The sequence below is a fragment of the Dipteris shenzhenensis genome, chromosome 5, assembly GCF_047967505.1.
Source record: "Dipteris shenzhenensis isolate YYH24624 ecotype China chromosome 5, Dip_SZ_1.0, whole genome shotgun sequence".
Lineage (NCBI taxonomy): Eukaryota > Viridiplantae > Streptophyta > Polypodiopsida > Gleicheniales > Dipteridaceae > Dipteris > Dipteris shenzhenensis.
The window spans coordinates 46,340,037-46,360,340 of NC_141600.1; the positions used below are offsets into that span (position 1 = coordinate 46,340,037).

General features: G+C 43.0%; 1 protein-coding gene across 1 annotated transcript; it reads left to right on the forward strand.

Moving 5' to 3' along the window:
* The first annotated feature begins 4,944 nt into the window (after positions 1–4,944).
* On the forward strand, positions 4,945–6,842 carry LOC147902093 (callose synthase 11-like). Its single transcript, XM_087375306.1, has 3 exons — positions 4,945–5,842; positions 5,981–6,427; positions 6,564–6,842. The coding sequence occupies exons 1-3, from the start codon at positions 4,945–4,947 to the stop codon at positions 6,695–6,697; spliced, it is 1,479 nt and encodes a 492-aa protein (XP_087231432.1). The 3' UTR covers positions 6,698–6,842.
* The last annotated feature ends 13,462 nt before the right edge of the window (positions 6,843–20,304 follow it).

The window sequence follows — 20,304 nt, forward strand, 5'->3', positions numbered from 1 at the left end:
CACATACTACTGAGCCTTCTTCACCCCCCCCTAAAAGTTGTCGTACATATTGGTTCGTGTCATTTACGTTATTCTCAATATGAGCAATCCTCTCAATGAGAGTTTCAGAGGATGCACCCCTACCCTCTGTTACCACTCCATCATTTTTAGGATGGACTTCTCTCCATAAGGATGTTAGATATCTTGTATTCATAGCATTCACATCACCATTATGCTCGCATACATTTTGAATGGACTTCAAAGGACGCGTAATAGAGAGACCATATTGCCTTGAAGATGACAGACACTTCCTTGCATACTTTGTTGCACGGGTGGAAGGTCCCTCCCCTCTAAGACGTTTCATTATAGCAAAAGTGCGATGTTCATGGATGGACTTAACAGTAACACCATTTTGTTTGGCGAAGCACTTAGCTGTCTGATTTGTCCCACCAGTGGAATCCCTCGCTCTTGCCGCTCGTTTCATTGCACGAAGGCTTCGTCGTTCACGAAAATATGACACAACAATGTCAGAAATCGTAGAACTCTCTGCCCTTGCAACTTGTTGCATTTCACACACACTTCGTCGTTCACAAAAGGACGGCACCACAATGCCAGAAATTTCCTCTTCAATGCGGGGAACAATGGCAGAAGTCATCCTTGCAAACTGCGGCCGAAACAAAATAGAAAAACATTTTTAGGGATGTATATTGACTCAGTTGTCAAACTCCATTACACTCAAGGCTTTAAAGATTGAGACAAATCCTATACATCTATCAAAGCCTCCTACATTGGATCCTTAATTGATGCTGAACTCCCTATTGAAGAAGGGCATCTCCTTTAAGCTATGATGCAAGCTACACCATTTTGCAAACGCTTCTTCTTCTACATTCCCAAGGTCTACATGCCCCCCAACAACTTCCTTCTCCCTCTCACCCCTCCCGACATCCCATTTGGCAACCCAAACCTGCTCTTTGAGCAACATCATGGCTTTCTCATCAACGGCCACAAACAAACTTTTCAACCCTACTACCTTCCCTCCTCCTCCCCCAAACCTCCAGAATGCTCGACCGAACCTCCCTTCTTGCCCGTATGGGATTTACTGCCTCAAGGAATATACCTTATTATTTCTCACCATTAGCCCCTAACCTATTGCCCTACATTATAACACATTCTCAATGAAGGTTTGTCCTTATAAGGTATAAGAAATGTCGATCATTATTGCCCATTTCATGCATTTTTTTAAAGATATGGCAATATGTCAAACATACATCCCTCCCCCCCCCCTCTCCTCCCGAAATAAATGCTTCTCTTTTTGGTTTCTCCCTGTGGTGCAGCTACTCCTGAACTCTCCATCACCTCTACTCACCATCACCTCTCTCTCTCTCTCTCTCTCTCTCTCTCTCTCTCTCCCTCCCGCGTCTCTATATATAAATATTAGTATCTAAAAATGCCATAAATGTTTTTGTTTTAAAAACATTCTTTCATAGCACCACTCCATCTTTCATAGCTTTTAAATTTAATTACCACGAAACTCCCTCCCCAAGCCCCCTCTCTCCCCCAAACCTCCCTCCTCCTCCCCCAAACCTCCAGAATGCTCGACCGAACCTCCACGAACCTCCATTCTTGCCCGTATGGGATTTACTGCCTCAAGGAATATACCTTATTATTTCTCACCATTAGCCCCTAACCTATTGCCCAACATTATAATACATTCTCAATGAAGGTTTGTCCTTATAAAGTATAAGAAATGTCGATCATTATTGCCCATTTCATGCATCCCTCCCCCCCCTCCTATTTGACCTTTGGGATGTTTTTCTTGCCCATGATCCAGCCTATTTCATGCGCTTTAGCACACGCTAAGTTTTGAGAAATGGCTACCGATTCCTCCCCCCGAAAATCTAGAGACCATGCTTTAAAAAAGCCGTTAAAAATATTATTATCTAAAAATGCTATAAATGTTTTTGTTTTAAAAACATATTAAAATCTAGAGAGCATGCTAAAAAAAAGACGTTAAAAATATTAGTATCTAAAAATGCCATAAATGTTTTTGTTTTAAAAACATATTAAAATCTAAATCTCTCCCTCTCTCTCTCTCCACATTCAAGAACATGTCCACATATTAATGTTTTCATAAGATGTTTTCAAAACAATAAAAACATGTCCCAAGGAGAGAGAGAGAGAGAGAGAAAGAGAGAGAGAGAGAGAGAGAGAGAGAGAGCATGCTAAAAAAAAGACTATGCCTTGTTCCCAAGGAGAGCTCGATCGATTCCGTCCGCTCGAGGCAAGATTCTGTCTGCTGGAGGGAGAGCTGGCACTTCAACTGGGCAGCTGTCAATAGGAGCGACCTAGCATATTATCATAAAAAATGTCTTAAATTTCATCTTAAAACATGTTTTCATAACATTAAAAAAATAATTATTATTATTGAAATGCTTCATTAAAAACATGGGGTCTATGGTTTTTAATGTCTTAGTAGAGCATGCTAAGGCATGCTTTGCTAAGACGTTAAAAATATTAGTATGTAAAAATGCCTTAGCATGCTCTCTCTCTCTCTCTCTCTATCTCTCTCTCTCCACATTTAAGACATGTTTATGGTATGTTTATAGTACGTTAAAAATATTAGTATAAAAAAATGCCATAAATGTTTTTGTTTTAAAAACATATTAAAATCTAAATCTCTCTCTCTCTCTCTCCACATTCAAGAACATGTTCACATATTAATGTTTTCAAAAGATGTTTGCAAAACAATAAAAATATGTTCTTGAATGTGGGAACATGTGAATGTGGGGACATGTTCTTGAATGTGGAGAGAGAGAGAGAGAAAGAGAGAGAGAGAGAGAGAGAGAGAGAGAGAGAGAGAAACATGTTGAAACATTATTAGTATTAATTATTATTATCAAATTGATTCATTAAAAACATCTTTAAAAATAGTATCTTAAAAACATAATAAATTTCTCTTTTAGATTAAAAATAGTATCTTAAAAACATACTATAATATTATTATGCTAAATGATTATGGAACTAATGTGGTCATAAATTATATTTAAAATAATTATAAAAATATATTGTTAAAACATTGAAAATATTAGTATCTAAAAATGCCATAAATGTTTCTAACATGGTAAAATCTTATAAAAATATATGATTAAAATCATCTTGAAACATGTTTTCAAAACATTAGAAATATTAATTGCTTCATTAAAAACATAATAAATTTTGTAAAAATATATTATTAAAGCATTATAAATATGTTTTTAAAACAAAAACATTAATGGCATTGAGATGTATAGTAAAATCGAATGTTTTTAAGATACTATTTTTTAGGATGTTTGCTCTCTCTCTCTCTACATATTTATCCCTCTCTCTCTCTCTCTACGTTTTTATCCCTATCTCTCTCTCTCTCTCTACGTTTTTATCCCTCTCTCTCTCTCTCTACATTTTTCTCTAGGGATAAAAACGTCGAGAGAGAGAGCAAAACGTAGATCTCTCTCTCTCTCTCTACGGGGGAGAGCAAAACGTAGAGAGAGAGAGAGATAGGGATAAAAACATAGAGAGTGAGAGAGAGAGAGAGAGTTTTTATCCTAAAAAATTATCCTAAAAACGTAGAGAGTAAGAGAGAGAGAGAGAGAGAGAGAGAGAGAGAGCATGCACTGATGTAAAAAGAAGACTATGCCTTTTTTCCAATGGAACATAGGAGAGCTTGATTGATTCCGTCTGCTCCAACCAAGATTCCGTCTGTCAAGATGTCAAGAGACTCCAGAAATCTGTCAAGATGTGGAAGGGGACGATCACTGTCAGGCGGGTGTCGGAAGAACAGAGGGCAGGTAGGTGGTGCGCGTGTTGTCAGGCGCGAGGTGAAATGAAGGGGAGGCGAATCGGAGTTAGAACGGAGGGGAGGCGGGAGTCGGAACGGCCATGGACGGAGTGAGATGGGGAATTTGGAGGAGGTTGGAGCAGGGGCGGCGAAAGTGGAGGAGGTTGGAGTGAGAGGCGACTCTGGAGAGAAGGCGAGTGCCCAGGTGGGTTGGCGCGCCGCGCAGTCGTTCAAAACCCCGCCGCCATGCATTTACAGCACAATGCACCTGCAACAGCCGCCAACCTCGGGTCCTCATGAATGATACCAATCCGTGCACCCTCTGTGCACTGCCTCCACGATGTCTCTCTGCTCCCACGCTGGGCGACGCCATGTGGCAACTCGAAGCCTCCCTATCCTCCACGCCGCCATGCCACCTGGTGTTGCTCTCGAAGTTCACGTCATGCCCCATCTAGTCTGCCTGCACTCTCTGGTCCGCGCAGTGTTTGGCAGTCTGCCTCTGCCATGCATCGATTTTCGCGCGCGGTGCACACTGCACTGCAAGCTCTGCAAGCTGACGCGATGGCTCTGGAAGACTGCATGTCCCTCGCTGACGGCCCCTCGCATGGTGCCACGTGTGCAGCCAGAGTTACTCCAGCCGTCGCCCCATTTACTCCAGCCTCTGCCACTGACTAATCTGCCCCCACTCTGGTCCGCGCAGTGTCTGGCAGTCTGCTGCCTCTGCCAGACACTGCCTCTGCCAACCCTCGCTGCGTGGTCGCCATATCCCCGAGCCTCTCTCCACTCCTTCCGGACCTCCCGCGAGCGACCATATCCCCGAGCCTTCTCTGCGTGGTCGCCATATAAGAGATATATCTCTTATATATCTCTTATATATCCTCGAGCCTTTCTCCACCCCTTCCGGACCTCCCGCGAGCCTCCCTCCTCTCACCGGACCTCCCGCGAGCCTCCCTCCTCTCACGTACGGGATACTTCGCCGTAAGAGATATAAGAGAAGGATGCACTATGGGCACAGCGATGTGTTCGACAGGCTATGGAATATGACGAGGGGGGGGATAAGGGAGGCAACGAAGGGGATCAACAAGGGAGGGGGGGTGTTTGCGGGGTTCAAGTGCATGATGAGGGGGGGGGAGATAACGCACCATGAATACATGCAGGTAGGGAAGGGAAGGGACGTAGGATTCAATCAGATAGCAGAGTTTGAAGCAAAGGTGGCGATTGAAAATGCAGAAGAGATGCTGAGCAGGCAAATGTATAGATTTGGCCATGGATCGATCGGCTTCTTCCGGATGCTTTCTCTGTATTATAGCACTGTTGGTTACTACGTTAGTTGCTTGATCATCATCTTCGCAACTTACGTCTGGCTATGGAGTCGTGTCTTCATGGCTCTCAGCGGCCTCGAAAACACTCCAGCTCCTCTCGTCCAACAAGAAGATCGTGCCCTCTTCGTCGCTCTCAATCAACAATTCCTCATCCACCTTGGCCTCCTCAACATCGTCCCCCTCTTCGTCGAAAAATGGCTCGAAACCGGCTTCTTCCACACTACTGTCCTCTTCTTCTTCATGCAGCTCCAGCTCTGCTCCATCTTCTTCGCCTTCTCCCTCGCCACCCAGGCCTTCCACTTCGCCCGCACCCTCATCCATGGCGCTGCCGCCCCCCACCGCGCCTCCACCCACCGCCACCGCTTCGTCTTGGAGCACCAGACCTTCACTGAGAACTACCGCCTGTACTCCAGGAGCCATTTCATCAAGGCACTCGAGATCGTCTTCCTGCTCATCGTCTACGAGTGCTTTCGCGCTTCCCAAACCGTCCACACCCACACCTACATAGTCCTCCACGTCTCCTCCTCCTTGCTCACGTTTTCGTGGCTCACGGCACCCTTCTTCTTCAATCCGCTGGGATTGTCTTGGGTGGACAACTTGCACGACTTCCGAGAGTTCTTCAATTGGATCTGGCGGAAACGCAACCTGATGCAGAGGCCGGATCAAAGCTGGGAGGGGTGGTGGGAGGAGGGGCTGCTTGATTTAAGCGAGAAATCACCCATGGAAGGTAAATTGATCAGCATAGTTTTGAGCCTGCGCTTCTTCTTCATCCAGTATGGCATCGTCTACGACCTTCCCATTGCACATAAAAGCAAGAGCTTACTCGTTTACCTAATATCCTGGAGTGTTCCTCTGGTCGTTGTAGCAACTTATTGGGCAGCGGCTGCGCTAAGAAGGCTGTTTGCAGCTAGAAGGCCGAGCTTGTTTCGATTAACGCAGTCCATAGTCGCGAGCGTACCCATAGTCGCCCTGATTCTGCTGAGATATTTTGCGGGGTTCCTCATTACCGATATGTTAAAGAGCCTACTGGGTTTTATATCCACTGGCTGGGGGCTCCTGTGTATTGCCTGCGTTTTCCCGAGATCACTGAAGCGCATGCCTCCGGTTGTATGGAACACAGTGCTGGCTTTCAGCCGATACTACGAGGTCGCCGCGGGGCTGCTTGTCTTCCTTCCAGTTGCAGTGTTTTCTTGGATTCCTGCAGTTCAAGAAGTGCAAGCTCGACTCCTTTTCGGCCAGACTAGGGGAACGAAGCTCCACGGCTCTCACCTCTTGGGAGGAGTGCTGGCCCGAGCCCTCGCGCGGAAAACAGGTGAATCCTAGTCTCAACTCGATAAAGACTACAATGGTCATGTCAACTTGCAGCTTTCGCATTCGCCTACTAGAAGTACCTTGATGAAAGCTTGGCTAGGGACTATTCAGAAGCTCTTTCTGCGAATGTGGTTTAGGTGCAAGCTGCAAGAAGGAGAACGTTGGGATGCAGAAAAACGAGGCTATCTCAATCAAGGAGGAGACGGAGGCCGCAGAGATGAAACAAAAGGTGACGATTGCAAATCCGCAGGAAACCCAGACAGAAAGGTGATGCCATCCATCTATTGCACAAATAAATAGACACGACAAATAAGAGTGTTGCTTAGTCACATCCACACACTAGGAGAGTATCTACCTTACCTTACATTTGCAAGCTTGAAATGAACACTTTTCACCATATGTTGTACATATGCTTGGCATCGGATGACATCCATGCATACTTATTAAATATGATTTTGAATTATTATATGTGGAAAGTGGAACACAAAACAAACTACCTTCATATCCTAAAGAAGATGAATTTCATTCATGTGGCCTAGCCATAGAGAAAAGAAGAAGAATATATATATAGAGAGAGAGAGAGAGAATGAGGAGAAGAAGAAGAAGAGAGAGAGAGAGAGAGAGAAAGGGGGCCAAAGAAGAGTGAGTCGGTGAATGTATGCATTGAAAGCCCCTTACAATAGCCTATAAACAATTCAATGGAACATACATGGACCAATCACCTTAAAATAAAAAGAAATGTCTAAAAAAGTAAGTATTTTTCTTTTCTTATCACACATCTTCACTAAGGCCTTCCATGTGGCCAAAAATGAGTAAATTACAACCAAGGGTTTGTGGCATAGATAGCAACCATACAATTAAATTCGACTTAGCTCCACTCTTGAAAAAGCAAACTCACATTTCATCCACCTTTGAAATAGGACTTTCACCATCCATTATGTATGCTCCATGATGGATAATTTTGTAGTTCACAAAATCACAACCCCAAGTGTGCATTTAAACCCCCATGCTACCATTTGAAAACAAAATCAATACAAAGTTATTGTGCACAAAATCCATGGATGAATAACAAGTAGAAAATGGATTTGCAAAGAAAGTAGAGTATCCAAAGTTGCTATGTCATTTTTTCCCATGCACATGCAATATGTTACATTCAAAGTAACACATCTTGGGGCCAAAACAATTGATTGACTTTTGGACCAAATTATATTTTAATGCTTTTCAATCAAAATTATTTTGCCTAAAATATTAGGAAACTTGTCTTTACAACATCCATACATGGGCTCAGTTCCTATCATTAGTCCATGATAGGCAACAACATGTCCGAGAGGCAGGAATTTACGAGAGATTTTAAATAAATCAATGTTTTAAAACATTTTGGGAAAAAATCCAACCATTAAACTTCCCCAGCAGCACATTTTTATCACCATTGGCTACGTCCGATCATGGCATAGTAATATCATGTCACTACGCATATTTTTGTATACCATGTGATACTCTACTAACACCGCCCAGCTGTCACAACAAGACAAAGTACCCATAGACGTGTGCACAGACGCGTTTCATGAACTAAATAAAAAACTTACGGGCGCATGTATTTGCGCGTCTATTTTCGCATCTGGAGACCCGTATCTAATTACGCGTCTATATATCAGACACACGTGCGTATAGACGCGCAGTTAGACGCATAAATAGATGCGCTTATAAACGCGTTTATAGACACACATATAGACGCAAGTCAAACAGACAGACGCATATATAAACGCGTTTTTAAACGCACTGATAGACGCGCTTTATTTTTTTTTTTAATTTTACAGAATACTGTGTATGTTGTGTATGCTATATAGTTACAAGAATCCCATATCCACATTGTGTAATTCAATTCTTACAGCCAACCGCATTTTAATTACAATTCCAAATAAAACATTACAACTCCAAAACGCAATAAAATTGAAAGCTCAAAAAGTGCTTGTATATACATATAGCACGAAGCTAAGCCATGTCATCTGGCTTCAAGTACAAAAAATAAGAGGAGTGTATATACAAGAGGCACAAAGCCAAGCCAATGGCTTTAAGTACAAAAAAGAGTAGCTAGCACTACTTATACGACTAATCTATGTTCTCCAAGTCCTTGCTCCCTTCCACGCTCCCTTCTGCGCTCCCTTCTATGCCTCCTTCCTCCTCTTCCTCACCGTCTTGTGCACGGGCCTGTAAACAAGGGACAACATATATCAATGTATGAAAAATCAAATCTTTACTTATAATTTTGGCATTATTTAATTACTTTCAAATACCTGGGGGGCCGCTCCAGTAGCTCGGGTATACTGCTCCTCAGTAATCAACCCGTCATCATAGAAGTGCCTCCATGTATCTCCTCTACGATGGTGGCGGTGGTAGGCTGTCTCCACTGGAGTAGGGTATCTGCCCACGATCTCAAGCTGCATGATCGCGACACACTTTGCGGAGGGATTAGTACAAAGAAACAACCAACCTCCTAATAAACTACATAAGCAATATAATTTGAGATCGATACTTACAAATTGGGCCTCCCATGATTCAACACCGCCTGCTCCAAAATGCGCGCTTCCATATTCCTCCATCTGGATCCTCCGTGCCTCCACGTGCTGCAGACTGGGGTCCTCCCTTGCTGACTTCATTGCCTTCTTCCACTCACGCTTGTGAGCGGTGTGGGGCGGGCCCCTTGGTGGTTGACCTACCTCAAGCCTGGCAAGCTCCGCTAGTGCCTGCCTCTTAAGCGAAGATCTTTTATTGCTAAGTATCGTAACAATCTTTGACTTCCCCCATTTATCTGTGAACTGGCGATTGGGGGGTTAGGATACCTAGAGTGAACAGTAGCGCGGGTCTCATCAGCCAACCTCTTTGGGTGGTCTTTGTAGTGGATAAAGCAATCTCTGTAATTGTTAGCAATTACAGAGCGCATGAAGGCCATGATGTCCTTCCCCCGCGCATCCATCAAGATGCCTCCTGTCTGAGTGATGTCATAATAAATCGTACCATCACCCAGAGGCATGTCTAAATCATCTGAATCATCATCCTCCCCACCGCCACATGGCCCAAAGCACTGTGCCATGCATCCCCCACTGCTCTCCCTGCTACTATGCCTGCTACCCTTTCGTGTCGAGCTCGTACGCTGGCCACTCGTAGCTGGGGACTGCACGGGACTACGCTGACCACTCGTAGCTGGAGAACCGAGCTCGACGGCACAGGAGTACATCGACGGCTCGCCGAGACAGAAGGACCTCCTGACGGCATGGGGGAAGGGGCATAAGACGGGATGGCAGAAGGGACATAAGACGGCATGGGGGAAGGGGCATAAGACGGTACGGGGGAAGGGGCATAAGACAGCTGTGCTGACTCCGCTGGGGTGATCTCAAGCGGTACGGGGTGGCTTGGAGTCTATAGTACCGACTCCTGGGGAGTGTTTAGAGTACCCGTCATATACCCGTATAACTCCACAGGACTAGGAGTGTGTCCTAAAAGGTTATATAAGTCCTTCCAAATAGATTCTCGGGGATCATGTGAGCTAGAAGCGCTTCCTGGCCACATGTTGAACTGGAAAAAAGGAAAAAAATCTATTACTGATGAGCTAAGAAGAAAGGGGAAGAAAAGAGAGGCTTACTGTCAGAGCGCGTCTATAGACGCGTCTGATTTGCGCGTCTATAGACGCGTCTAACAGAGCGTCTAACAACTCGTCTAATAGAGCGTCTAACAGAGCGTCTAACAAATCGTCTAACAGAGCGTCTATAGACGCGTCTGTCTGTGTCTGCAACAAGCCAGACGCGCAGTTAGACGCGCCTGTAGACGCACTTTTAGACGTGCTCTGAGATGCGCCTATAGACGTGCTCCGACAGACGGGATTTCTAAAAAGTAGAAAAGGACATTGCGCCCGATACAAAAACGTGACACTGATACCCAGATCATGCGCTTCTTGGATACGAGAAAGTACAAATCTGGAGAGAGCAAACTTCCAAACAAGATCAACTGCAAAAAGAATTACTTGGATAGAGGTATGGAAGATTCTTCTTTCTTTTTCAAAGTTGCTTCTCCTCCTTGTTCATCCTCCTCTCCTTTAAGCTTAGAAGTAAGTGTGGGTGCCTTTCTCTTGAGTGTAAGCTTGGAAGTAAGTATGGGAGCCTCCCTCTTAAGCATCGAAACTATGGATCTGCTAATAAAGAAGGAAGCAAGCCGCGCGAAGTATAAGTAATGTGAAGAAAAGCAAAGCGAGCGGCACATCGAAAAGTAGGTTTAAAAGCCGCGTCTATAGTCGCGTCTAATAGCACGTCTATAAGCGCGTCTAAATACACAGAGTAGGCACGCGTTTAGACGCACCGTTAGACGTGATTTTAGATGCGACTATAGACGCGGCGATAGATGCAACACAGAGTTCAAATTAAACATTTAAAGAAGAGCAAATTTGGTGGGTTGTTTGTTTGTAGGATGTCTTCATCTTCAACAAGTAGCTCCAGTGAGGATGAATCCCTCCGTATCCACCATCGCGAAATGTGGTTGGAGCAAAAAATCAAATGTCTGTGTGATCGATGTCAAGGAAACGTGTATTGTGCACGTAGGATTACACTCAATCATATCTCGAAGTATGGAGAATGGGATGTGACCGTAAACAGGGTAAGGGTTTGTAAGTTAAGGTTGATTGAGATACCTATGGGTGTTCATATGTTTGAGTTATGATCCCGTTTTAATTTGATACAAGATGCAGTGCCACACCCGCATATGTTACCCTATGCCCGTCGTGAGGAGGCGAAGCGTCGGCGATATGAGGTGGGATCTTCAGGAGGGACCGTTACGGATGCATGGAGTGATGGTGATAGTAGCCCTCCGCCATTACCTCATGAAGCCGTGGAGGAGGAGGTGTTTGATGATATGGTGCGGGATTTATATGTCCATCAAGGGAGGGATAATAGCATGGAGCAGGATGATCTTTTTACTGCAGCATCGACTCCATTGTTTGAGGGGTGCACATTCTCTGTTCTACGTGCCTCCCTTGAGTTACTAAACTTGCAAACCATCTATGGATGGAGCAATGCAAGTTTGAATGCATTACTCAAGTAAGCTTTAAAGTCGATTTTCCTTGAATGCATTACTCAAACATGGTGAATTATGCTAGTGGGTCAATTACTCGAATGCTTTTCCTCATTTATGGTCTTCACGTGCAGGCTATTGTGTAAAATGCTTCTAAGGGAGAATAAACTACCGACCTCAAGAGATATGGCAAGGCAACATGTGACCTCTCTTGGAGGATTAGATTACAAGCGCATCCATGCATGTGTCAATGATTGTGTTTTTTTTCGTGGACTACATAAGGATGCAAGAGAGTGTCCTACTTGTGGAGAGGCAAGATATAGAGCAGATCTCAAAACCTTGGACGTGCCTCGTAAGGTATTGCGACATTTTTCCATAATCCCTCGCATCCAACATATGTTCAAGTGCAAATCTATTGCAGAGCTCATGTCATGGCATTCCTCCCATCGATCAACCGATGGCAAGTGGAGAACTCCCGCGGACTCTCCTGCGTGGAAGCATATTGAAGACACATGGCCAAGCTTCAAGGAAGAACCTAGGAGCTTGAGACTTGGATTGGGTATGGACGATGTGAACCCATTTGATCTCAAAAGCACGTCTTACAGTGTATGGCCAGTGGTATTGGTGAATTACAATCTTCCACCCTCTATGGCTATTAAGAAAGGACATGTCATGCTGTCCCTTCTAATTCCAGGGAAACATAAAGTCAAAAACCCTGTTTATTTGGAGCCTTTGAGTGATGAGCTAGAGATACTTTGGAGAGCTATCGAGGTGCATGATGTGAGCAGGCCTCCCTCGTCACGAGACTTCAACTGTAAAGCAGTCTTGATGTGGACGATGCATGACTTCCCAGGCTATGGCGAGTGTTCAGGTAAGCATTGCATTTTTAATTATGAATAGGCAAAGGATGTGGCATCCTAAACCCACCTTCCACTCTTAATTGCATCTATTGTTCAGGTCTCACTACATCGGGTTACCATGCATGTCTTGTTTGTGGTCCTTCGCTAGTTGCCTCACGGGCAGACGCATTGAATAAGGTCATCTATGAGAATCACCATCGATTTCTCCCACCTGATCATCCTAGATATGTTGTCCCTTGGAATGAAGTCCTCCCACAATCACTCACCGCGGGAGATTGGATGAGAATTTGGGACGGTTCCACGACTCCTCCACCACTTGGCATGAGCCGGTAAGGGTTTGTAACTATTGGCTAGAAGTAAAGATTGGCTATATTGGCTGAAAGTAAAGATTGCATGCTAACACTTTATTTTGTTTAGATACTCCATCTTTTATCGTTTACCATATTGGTCCCACCTCAAGATCAATCACCTGCTTGATCCCATGCATATCTTCAAGAATGTGGCATCTACCATTTGGGAGCATTTGAATGGGACACGAGATTCGGCAGGCATAAGGGAGGATCTACATACCACAGGGAGGATGCATGAAGCTTGGCCTCAAGAGAGACCAAATGGGCATGTTTTTTTACCTCGTGCACCGTGGATGTTATCAAAGCTAGAGATGGCAACGGTGAAGCGCGCTATTACTACAATTCGTACTCCCATTGGATGCATGAGGTGTTTGAAGGGAGCCTTTATAAAGAGTAAGAAAAGAGGTGTAGAGCAATTATATGGCTTGAAATCTCATGATTGGTACAAGATGCTCCAAGTAAGTATTTTATGTGCATAATATCTTTTTCCTTTCAAATTTGTGAGTGAATAGCTATAAGCAACTAATCAACCACCTCCTCGCGAGTTCAGTTCATACTACCTACTAGCATTTCACGTAGTGCATCAAAGGACGTGAAAGATTGTATTTACAAGATGGGCGAGCTTTTGAGGTATGTGAGCCTTATGTGAGCTCAAAGGAAATAGATCCCACCACGCTTGAGAATGCTCGAGTTATGTCAGTGGAGGCAGTTTGTTTAGTGGAGGAGACATTTCCACGTTCTATTCTCACAAGCCAACTACATCTCATAGATGAAATGGAGAAAGCAGAGAAAGACGAGGGGATGCATATCACAATGGAAGAATGGGAGTATGCTAGGGGATGCATGAGCAAGGTCGGTATATAGAATGTTATGCATAAGTTAGGAGCTTTCAATAATTTAGATTGCTTATTTAATTGATTTTTTCTTGGTGTAGTGCACTATGTTCAATGCTATATGGTGTGAGGGCAAGCATTTTCGAACACAACGGATTGATGATAAGAGAAACACACAAGATTGCGGCGTCATTGCTAGCTTTGAGGGAGCCAATGGAGCCATGGATGATTATTGTGGCATAATCCAAGATATTATTATGCTTGACTTTCGACGCTTCTTTGTGTATGTTTTGGATGTAAAGTGGTTTAAGGACGTGGTGGAAAGAGGCCCTAATGTAACAATCAAACGCCATGCAAGTGGCTTTGTAGCTATTGCCTCCACAAAGTTTTGGCAAAGTAGGAAGGACACACTAGTACTACCGCAACAATGTGAACAGGTACTGTGCACACATATAAAAATACTCGCTTTTAAATATTTGATGCAAGAAAAGTAACATGATTGTATTTGTGTTTGAATTAGGTTGTCTATCAACCAATGGTGGATAATAATAGATGGTGGCATGTCATACCTATTATGCCACGTTCCAAAGTGATGTATAGTACATTTACTAATATGGAGCGTATGGAGGATGATCATGGCCATCGACGTGATGATGACCGTGATACAAGAGAGGAGGATGATCATGAGATAGGAGATACAGATATTGAGGCCATTACCCGTGAGGACGAGCCTACCATTCGAGATGCTGATTTCGATGAGCACATGAGTGGCACAAGTAGTAGTGGGTTGAATGTATTTGTAGATCTAAACACTTGTTTGGATTTTGAAGTAGATAGTTTGGCAAGGGTTGATCTCATTGAGGATGAGATTGAACCGTAGACCCATAATTGATATTGGCAAAACTATTTTACATATTGTCTCATTCTCCTCATCTCACTTAATTCTTGTATATGTGGGCTTGCAAAAAATTATGTGCTTTGGTAATCATGGGCAATGTTTGGAAAGCAATGATGTACACCAAAATCTCACGTTCTATATTCTCTGGTTTGCGTCTATTTACTCGTCTAAATGCACGTCTGATTCTCAGTGTAAACGCGCAAATAAATGCGTAAATACACGCGCAAATAGACACGCTAATAAACGGGATGTTAGACGGGCCCGTATTTTCTCAGGTTAGATGCGCACGTAGATGCGGTAATTTACACGCAAATAGATGAGCTTTTAGACACACATTTAGACGCGCCCGTAATTCCTCTACTAAAGCAACACCTATAGACGCGTCTGCTATTTTGCACGTCTACCAAGCGCATCTATAGTTGCTTTGTGTTGTTGTGTGTGTATTCATACCAACGGGTAGTTTAATGCTATCACACTTTTTTTTTTTGTGAAACCACTGATTCAATTAATTAATGCAATTTACAAGCAATGCGATCAAGTGTGGCAGCTAGAAGTAGTGGAAAAACACTTCTAGAAAATGCACAAAAAAATCACTCATATGATATGCATCATACAGGGATGTATGAAGAGAATGCTTGAAGAATGCACAAGTATCTAAAGGGGCAAGAGAGAACATGTGATGGTTTCTATCACACTAGATGGACCAGTATGCAGTACATCTAACCCACAAAAACAATGGGTTGTAGTCGGACGCAAGAGAGGAGTGAAAACGATCGAATATCGAAAAGTGCTTGGAGAAACTATGCAAAGGAAATCAAATCTGAAGGGAGGCTGATGGCCTCGCAAGAAGCTTCTTGGTAGCTAAGCAGGTCCACAAGAGATGAAGAATTGTCTCTCTAGGACCAGAGCAACACAAGTGATGCGCAAGTGCAATACGGTGGGCTAGTGTGGTTCCCACTGGTAAAACCCCTAGTAGACACCGCCACAGGAAGATATTTTGCTTTATAGAAAGTCCATTCTTCCATATGTTATGCAGGCATCTTGTCCACCATTTGAGAGGTCTATGCAACCACCAAAGCTCATTAGCATTATGATGTACCCACGATGGGGGGATTAGTAGAGCCGATAAGCTCTTCTTGCGACAATCAATTGCATCATCGAAAGGTTTTGGAAACCACTCTTTGGTCTTGCAAGTGTCCAATCCTATAGTCAATCGTGTGCTTGAAGACAAGGAATCGGGAGGAATGGTTTAATCAAGTCCAGTAGCTTGTGCCAAACTGTCCAAGAGTGCATGCCCAAAGCATAATGCTTGGGGAATGCTTGTTCATCATAGGAAATTAGGACATGAAAGTACCATCATCTTGAATGACATCCTGTAGCTATTTGACACCTTTGCATGCAAGAAAATATTCCTTTCGGGGCTCCACCATTCCAAATGGGGTAGGAAAGAGCCTACTCCAATGTATACTTCCTAATGCCATACTGTTTCACATATCTAGTGGACACCCAGTTCAACAGCTGTATTGAGAATTACCTGCTAGATAGCAATCAATTGGGTAGAGAAAGGACTCCCAGCGATGTTTCCTTGAAAAGAGCCTAAAATGAAATCCTAGAACATGGTCTTCCAGTTACTAAAAGCATGTGTATGAGCCTTAGTGCACATTCCAGGTACCACTAGGCAACTCACCAGCATCACCACGAGTGAGACTCTTTAATATCCAATCATTGCAAAGGACCACCGATTCATTTTATAGTCTATATGCTATATCCTTCTCCTTCCAAGAACTATGGTGCTCAACCTTTTGTTTTTTTTTCTTTCTATCATGCTTTCAAATACCTTACTCCTCTACAATCCTAAAAGTTGACATCCATATCCTTTGTGCTAGCGAAAACCCCAAAGTCAAAGGGGGATTGTCTCTAAGACTCGGTCTATATAGCAAAGACATCTTCCATCCACCCACATCTACTCAAATGAAGTGTCAATGGGCAAGATTGCATGTGTTGCAAAGGACCACCGATTCATTTTATAGTCTATATGCTATATCCTTCTCCTTCCAAGAACTATGGTGCTCAACCTTTTGTTTTTTTTTCTTTCTATCATGCTTTCAAATACCTTACTCCTCTACAATCCTAAAAGTTGACATCCATATCCTTTGTGCTAGCGAAAACCCCAAAGTCAAAGGGGGATTGTCTCTAAGACTCGGTCTATATAGCAAAGACATCTTCCATCCACCCACATCTACACAAATGAAGTGTCAATGGGCAAGATTGCATGTGTTGCAAAGGACCACCGATTCATTTTATAGTCTATATGCTATATCCTTCTCCTTCCAAGAACTATGGTGCTCAACCTTTTGTTTTTTTTTCTTTCTATCATGCTTTCAAATACCTTACTCCTCTACAATCCTAAAAGTTGACATCCATATCCTTTGTGCTAGTGAAAACCCCAAAGTCAAAGGGGGATTGTCTCTAAGACTCGGTCTATATAGCAAAGACATCTTCCATCCACCCACATCTACTCAAATGAAGTGTCAATGGGCAAGATTGCATGTGCCCAAAAATATATCTTTTCTGGCCTCTAGCTATTCCAGAGACGAGACCAAAAATGTGAAATAACCTCATGAGGAACGTCCTACTCCTCCCAAGTTAACTCCCTCGAGGGGGTTTAGGTTGATGCTTCTAGCTAGATGCATTAGTCAATGCAGGTCATATATGAGAAAAAGGGCACCTCCTCCACCCTATTTGCATGCCCTACTCAAGTAGGCGACAACCTCAATTATTCAGATCTCTTTCTTTGATAAAACTTTTGGTGCCAAGGAAACCAACCTTTAAGATACACACAACTTTCCATTAGCACGTACTCTGTGTGTGTGTGTGTGTGTGTGTGTGTGTGTGTGTGTGTGTGTGTGTGTGTGTGTGTGTGTGTGTGTGTGTGTGTGTGTGTGTGTGTTCTCGACACAGTGACTCACATGTCATGGGGATCTTGAAGGAATATTGATGGAGCCTCCCCTCCTTGTGAGAGCAATGCAAGGCACAATCCATTCTCATGTGTCACTCAAGCGGCTCTCGGATTGCTGCAATGTGTTTCCATGGAGAAAGAGGGAAGGGAGAGAAAGGAGAAGAGAGGGGAGAAGGGAGGGAGAAGAAGAAGGGAAGAGGAGAGTGAAGGGGGGAGGAGTGGCAAATTACACAAAGGCACTACAAAGGAAACAAGAGAACACCCAAAGACACTCTTGGAAGAGAAGAGGGAGCTTGTATTCCAAACTTGTGCATACAACAATCAAGACCAAAGTCACCCACTTGGCCTTTTATACAAGTCACCTTTTGAAGGGAGGGCCAACCCTTATCTCTTTATACCACTCTCTCTTCTCATTCTTTTACCATCCTTTTGGGCCAATCTAGCGACACAATCCTAGCTCTATGGACTTGCCACTGTCCATCAAATCACATCACTTAACCAGCGGTGGCATATTGTTAACCAATCTGTTAACATGCCCTCCCCTTCCTGATCTTGATCCAGTCCTCTAGATCATGCAACGTTCATGGTTGTTGGAGTGTTGTCAATGAAGATCATGCAAAGTAGTCTTTCTTGTTTTGCCAGTTGAATCTGCTTTTGGTCCATTGCAACAGAGGGATGTAGTGGCTCCTTGTTATGGAATGTTTGCTAGAAGTATGGATGAGTGATTCTTTTGGAACTAGCACCTCAGGGTTTGAGTGAGCCGAGTTGAGTACTTGTGACCATTCAAAGAAGGAATAAGCAAAAGAAAAAGAAAAATCTAAGGGGTAAGTTATTAGGAAGGTGTTAGTAGGGATTGATGTAAGATCATAGTGGTGTTAGTGTTAGTAGAGTAAGTAAAGTGCATTCTCATGCTCCTCTTAAGTCCCATATTTGATTTGAGTTGGACTTCTAATGGATTCTCATCAGACTATGTCTTTGTCCTACCATGTTTGAACATCCAGAGTTGTGCATCACATTTTGTCTTGCTTCTCTCACTACTACACATGGATCCTATTGCAACATTTAAGCACCGAAGTTTAGCGCACGTGGGGTGCTAATCGTCGATATGGGAAGCACGTCCCGTAAAACGTCGCTATATAGCGACTTTAGGCAAACTTCGCTATATAGCAACGATTACAAAAGTCACTATATAGCAACTTTTAAGTGTCGCTAGATAGCGACACTGAGATACTATTTTATAGCGACATTTTCCAGAGAGGTTTTTTACTCATATAGGCCTTAAAAGTTAGTTTTTTCCAATGAAAATTTTTTTAAATTTTTCATACATGTTTGATCTTTTGAGAGAATAAAAGTATGAGAGCAGTACATCAAGCCTTTGAAGCTCATATATTCATGTCCAAGTTTGAGATGAAAAAAATCAATGAAGAGCATTTACATCAACTGTTTCATCTTGAGCCAAGTCTAAGGTGCCAAACAAGTCTATCTCTAACTCGGTGCTAATCATCGATATGGGAAGCACGTCCCGTAAAACGTCGCTATATAGCGACTTTAGGCAAACGTTGCTATATAGCAACGATTACAAAAGTCGCTATATAGCAACTTTTAAGTGTCGCTAGATAGCGACAATGAGATACTATTTTATAGCGACATTTTCCAGAGAGGTTTTTTACTCATATAGGCCTTAAAAGTTAGTTTTTTCCAATGACAAATTTTTTTAATTTTTCATACATGTTTGATCTTTTGAGAGAATAAAAGTATGAGAGCAGTACATCAAGCCTTTGAAGCTCATATATTCATGTCTAAGTTTGAGATGAAAAAAATCAATGAAGAGCATTTACATCAACTGTTTCATCTTGAGCCAAGTCTAAGGCGCCAAACAAGTCTATCTCTAACTCTATACCGAGTTGATCTCCTATATCATCATCGTACTCTAGCATCGTACGTTCACTTAAAAGTACTTGATCATCTTTTTCAATAAAGTGTGGTGATTCTTGATGATCGTTGTCTTCTTCCTCAATATCATGATCTCCATCTTCCTCCCGTGCGATGTCATTATGCGCATCTTCCTCTTGGCTCATATTGTGATCTTCATCTTCTTCGCTAGATTCATCGGGATCAATTGGATCCGGCATTGGTAGTGGCATCTCCATATCCACATCTCTATCTTCTAAAATTTACTTACTTCATGGTGCAACTTGGATCACGTACCACCATCTTGGATCAGAACGATCCGGATGAAAAACCACATATATTGAAGATGGGTGCCAAATGTCGTCAATTATATATATGAAATTATGCTCAAGTACATGTATCAATGGATCTTTAAAAACAAAAGCTTCGATTAATTAAATCATTAGTATGCACCTGCTCACAGTGCTCGGGAAGAACAAAAGTATCACTTTCACGGTCTAATGTTTGGTGGAGTCTATTGCAAAGAAACCGCTATTATCTTTTCTCACTGTCGCATGGGGACCGTTGTAAATAGTTCTAAACCATTTTACATCAAGAATGAAAATACTAAATCGTCTGAAATCAACTTCATAGATTTCAGGTATGGTTCCACAATAATCCAATTGTGAGGAGAGAAGATTGGTATCCGAAGCACTTGCTCGGCTATCTTGTGTGAAGTTAGCCATGACTCCACAATCATACGTGACTCTCTTTGAATCGATGCGTTCCACGAAAAAATGTTGTCCATATGACCATAATGCACTGTACTTTTTGTACTGTAAAAGAGCATCATTAAAACAATGAAGATGCATCTATTTTATAGCGTATATTGCCACAAATAATTACTTAATTACGTCAAGAGGTAAGAAACTTACATGCACCATACTTCCAGATGATAACTCTCGCTCGCACTCGTTTATTGTCTCTCCATCGTGTTCGTCTTTACGTAGAGCCAGTTGTAGCCAATCAA

Coding starts and splice junctions, on each gene's coding strand:
- LOC147902093 (XM_087375306.1), top strand. CDS start 4,945: ATGCAGGTAGGGAAGGGAAGGGACGTAGGATTCAATCAGATAGCAGAG. Junction 5,843..5,980: donor CGAGAAATCACCCATGGAAG/GTAAATTGATCA, acceptor TGGTCGTTGTAG/CAACTTATTGGGCAGCGGCT. Junction 6,428..6,563: donor AGCCCTCGCGCGGAAAACAG/GTGAATCCTAGT, acceptor AATGTGGTTTAG/GTGCAAGCTGCAAGAAGGAG.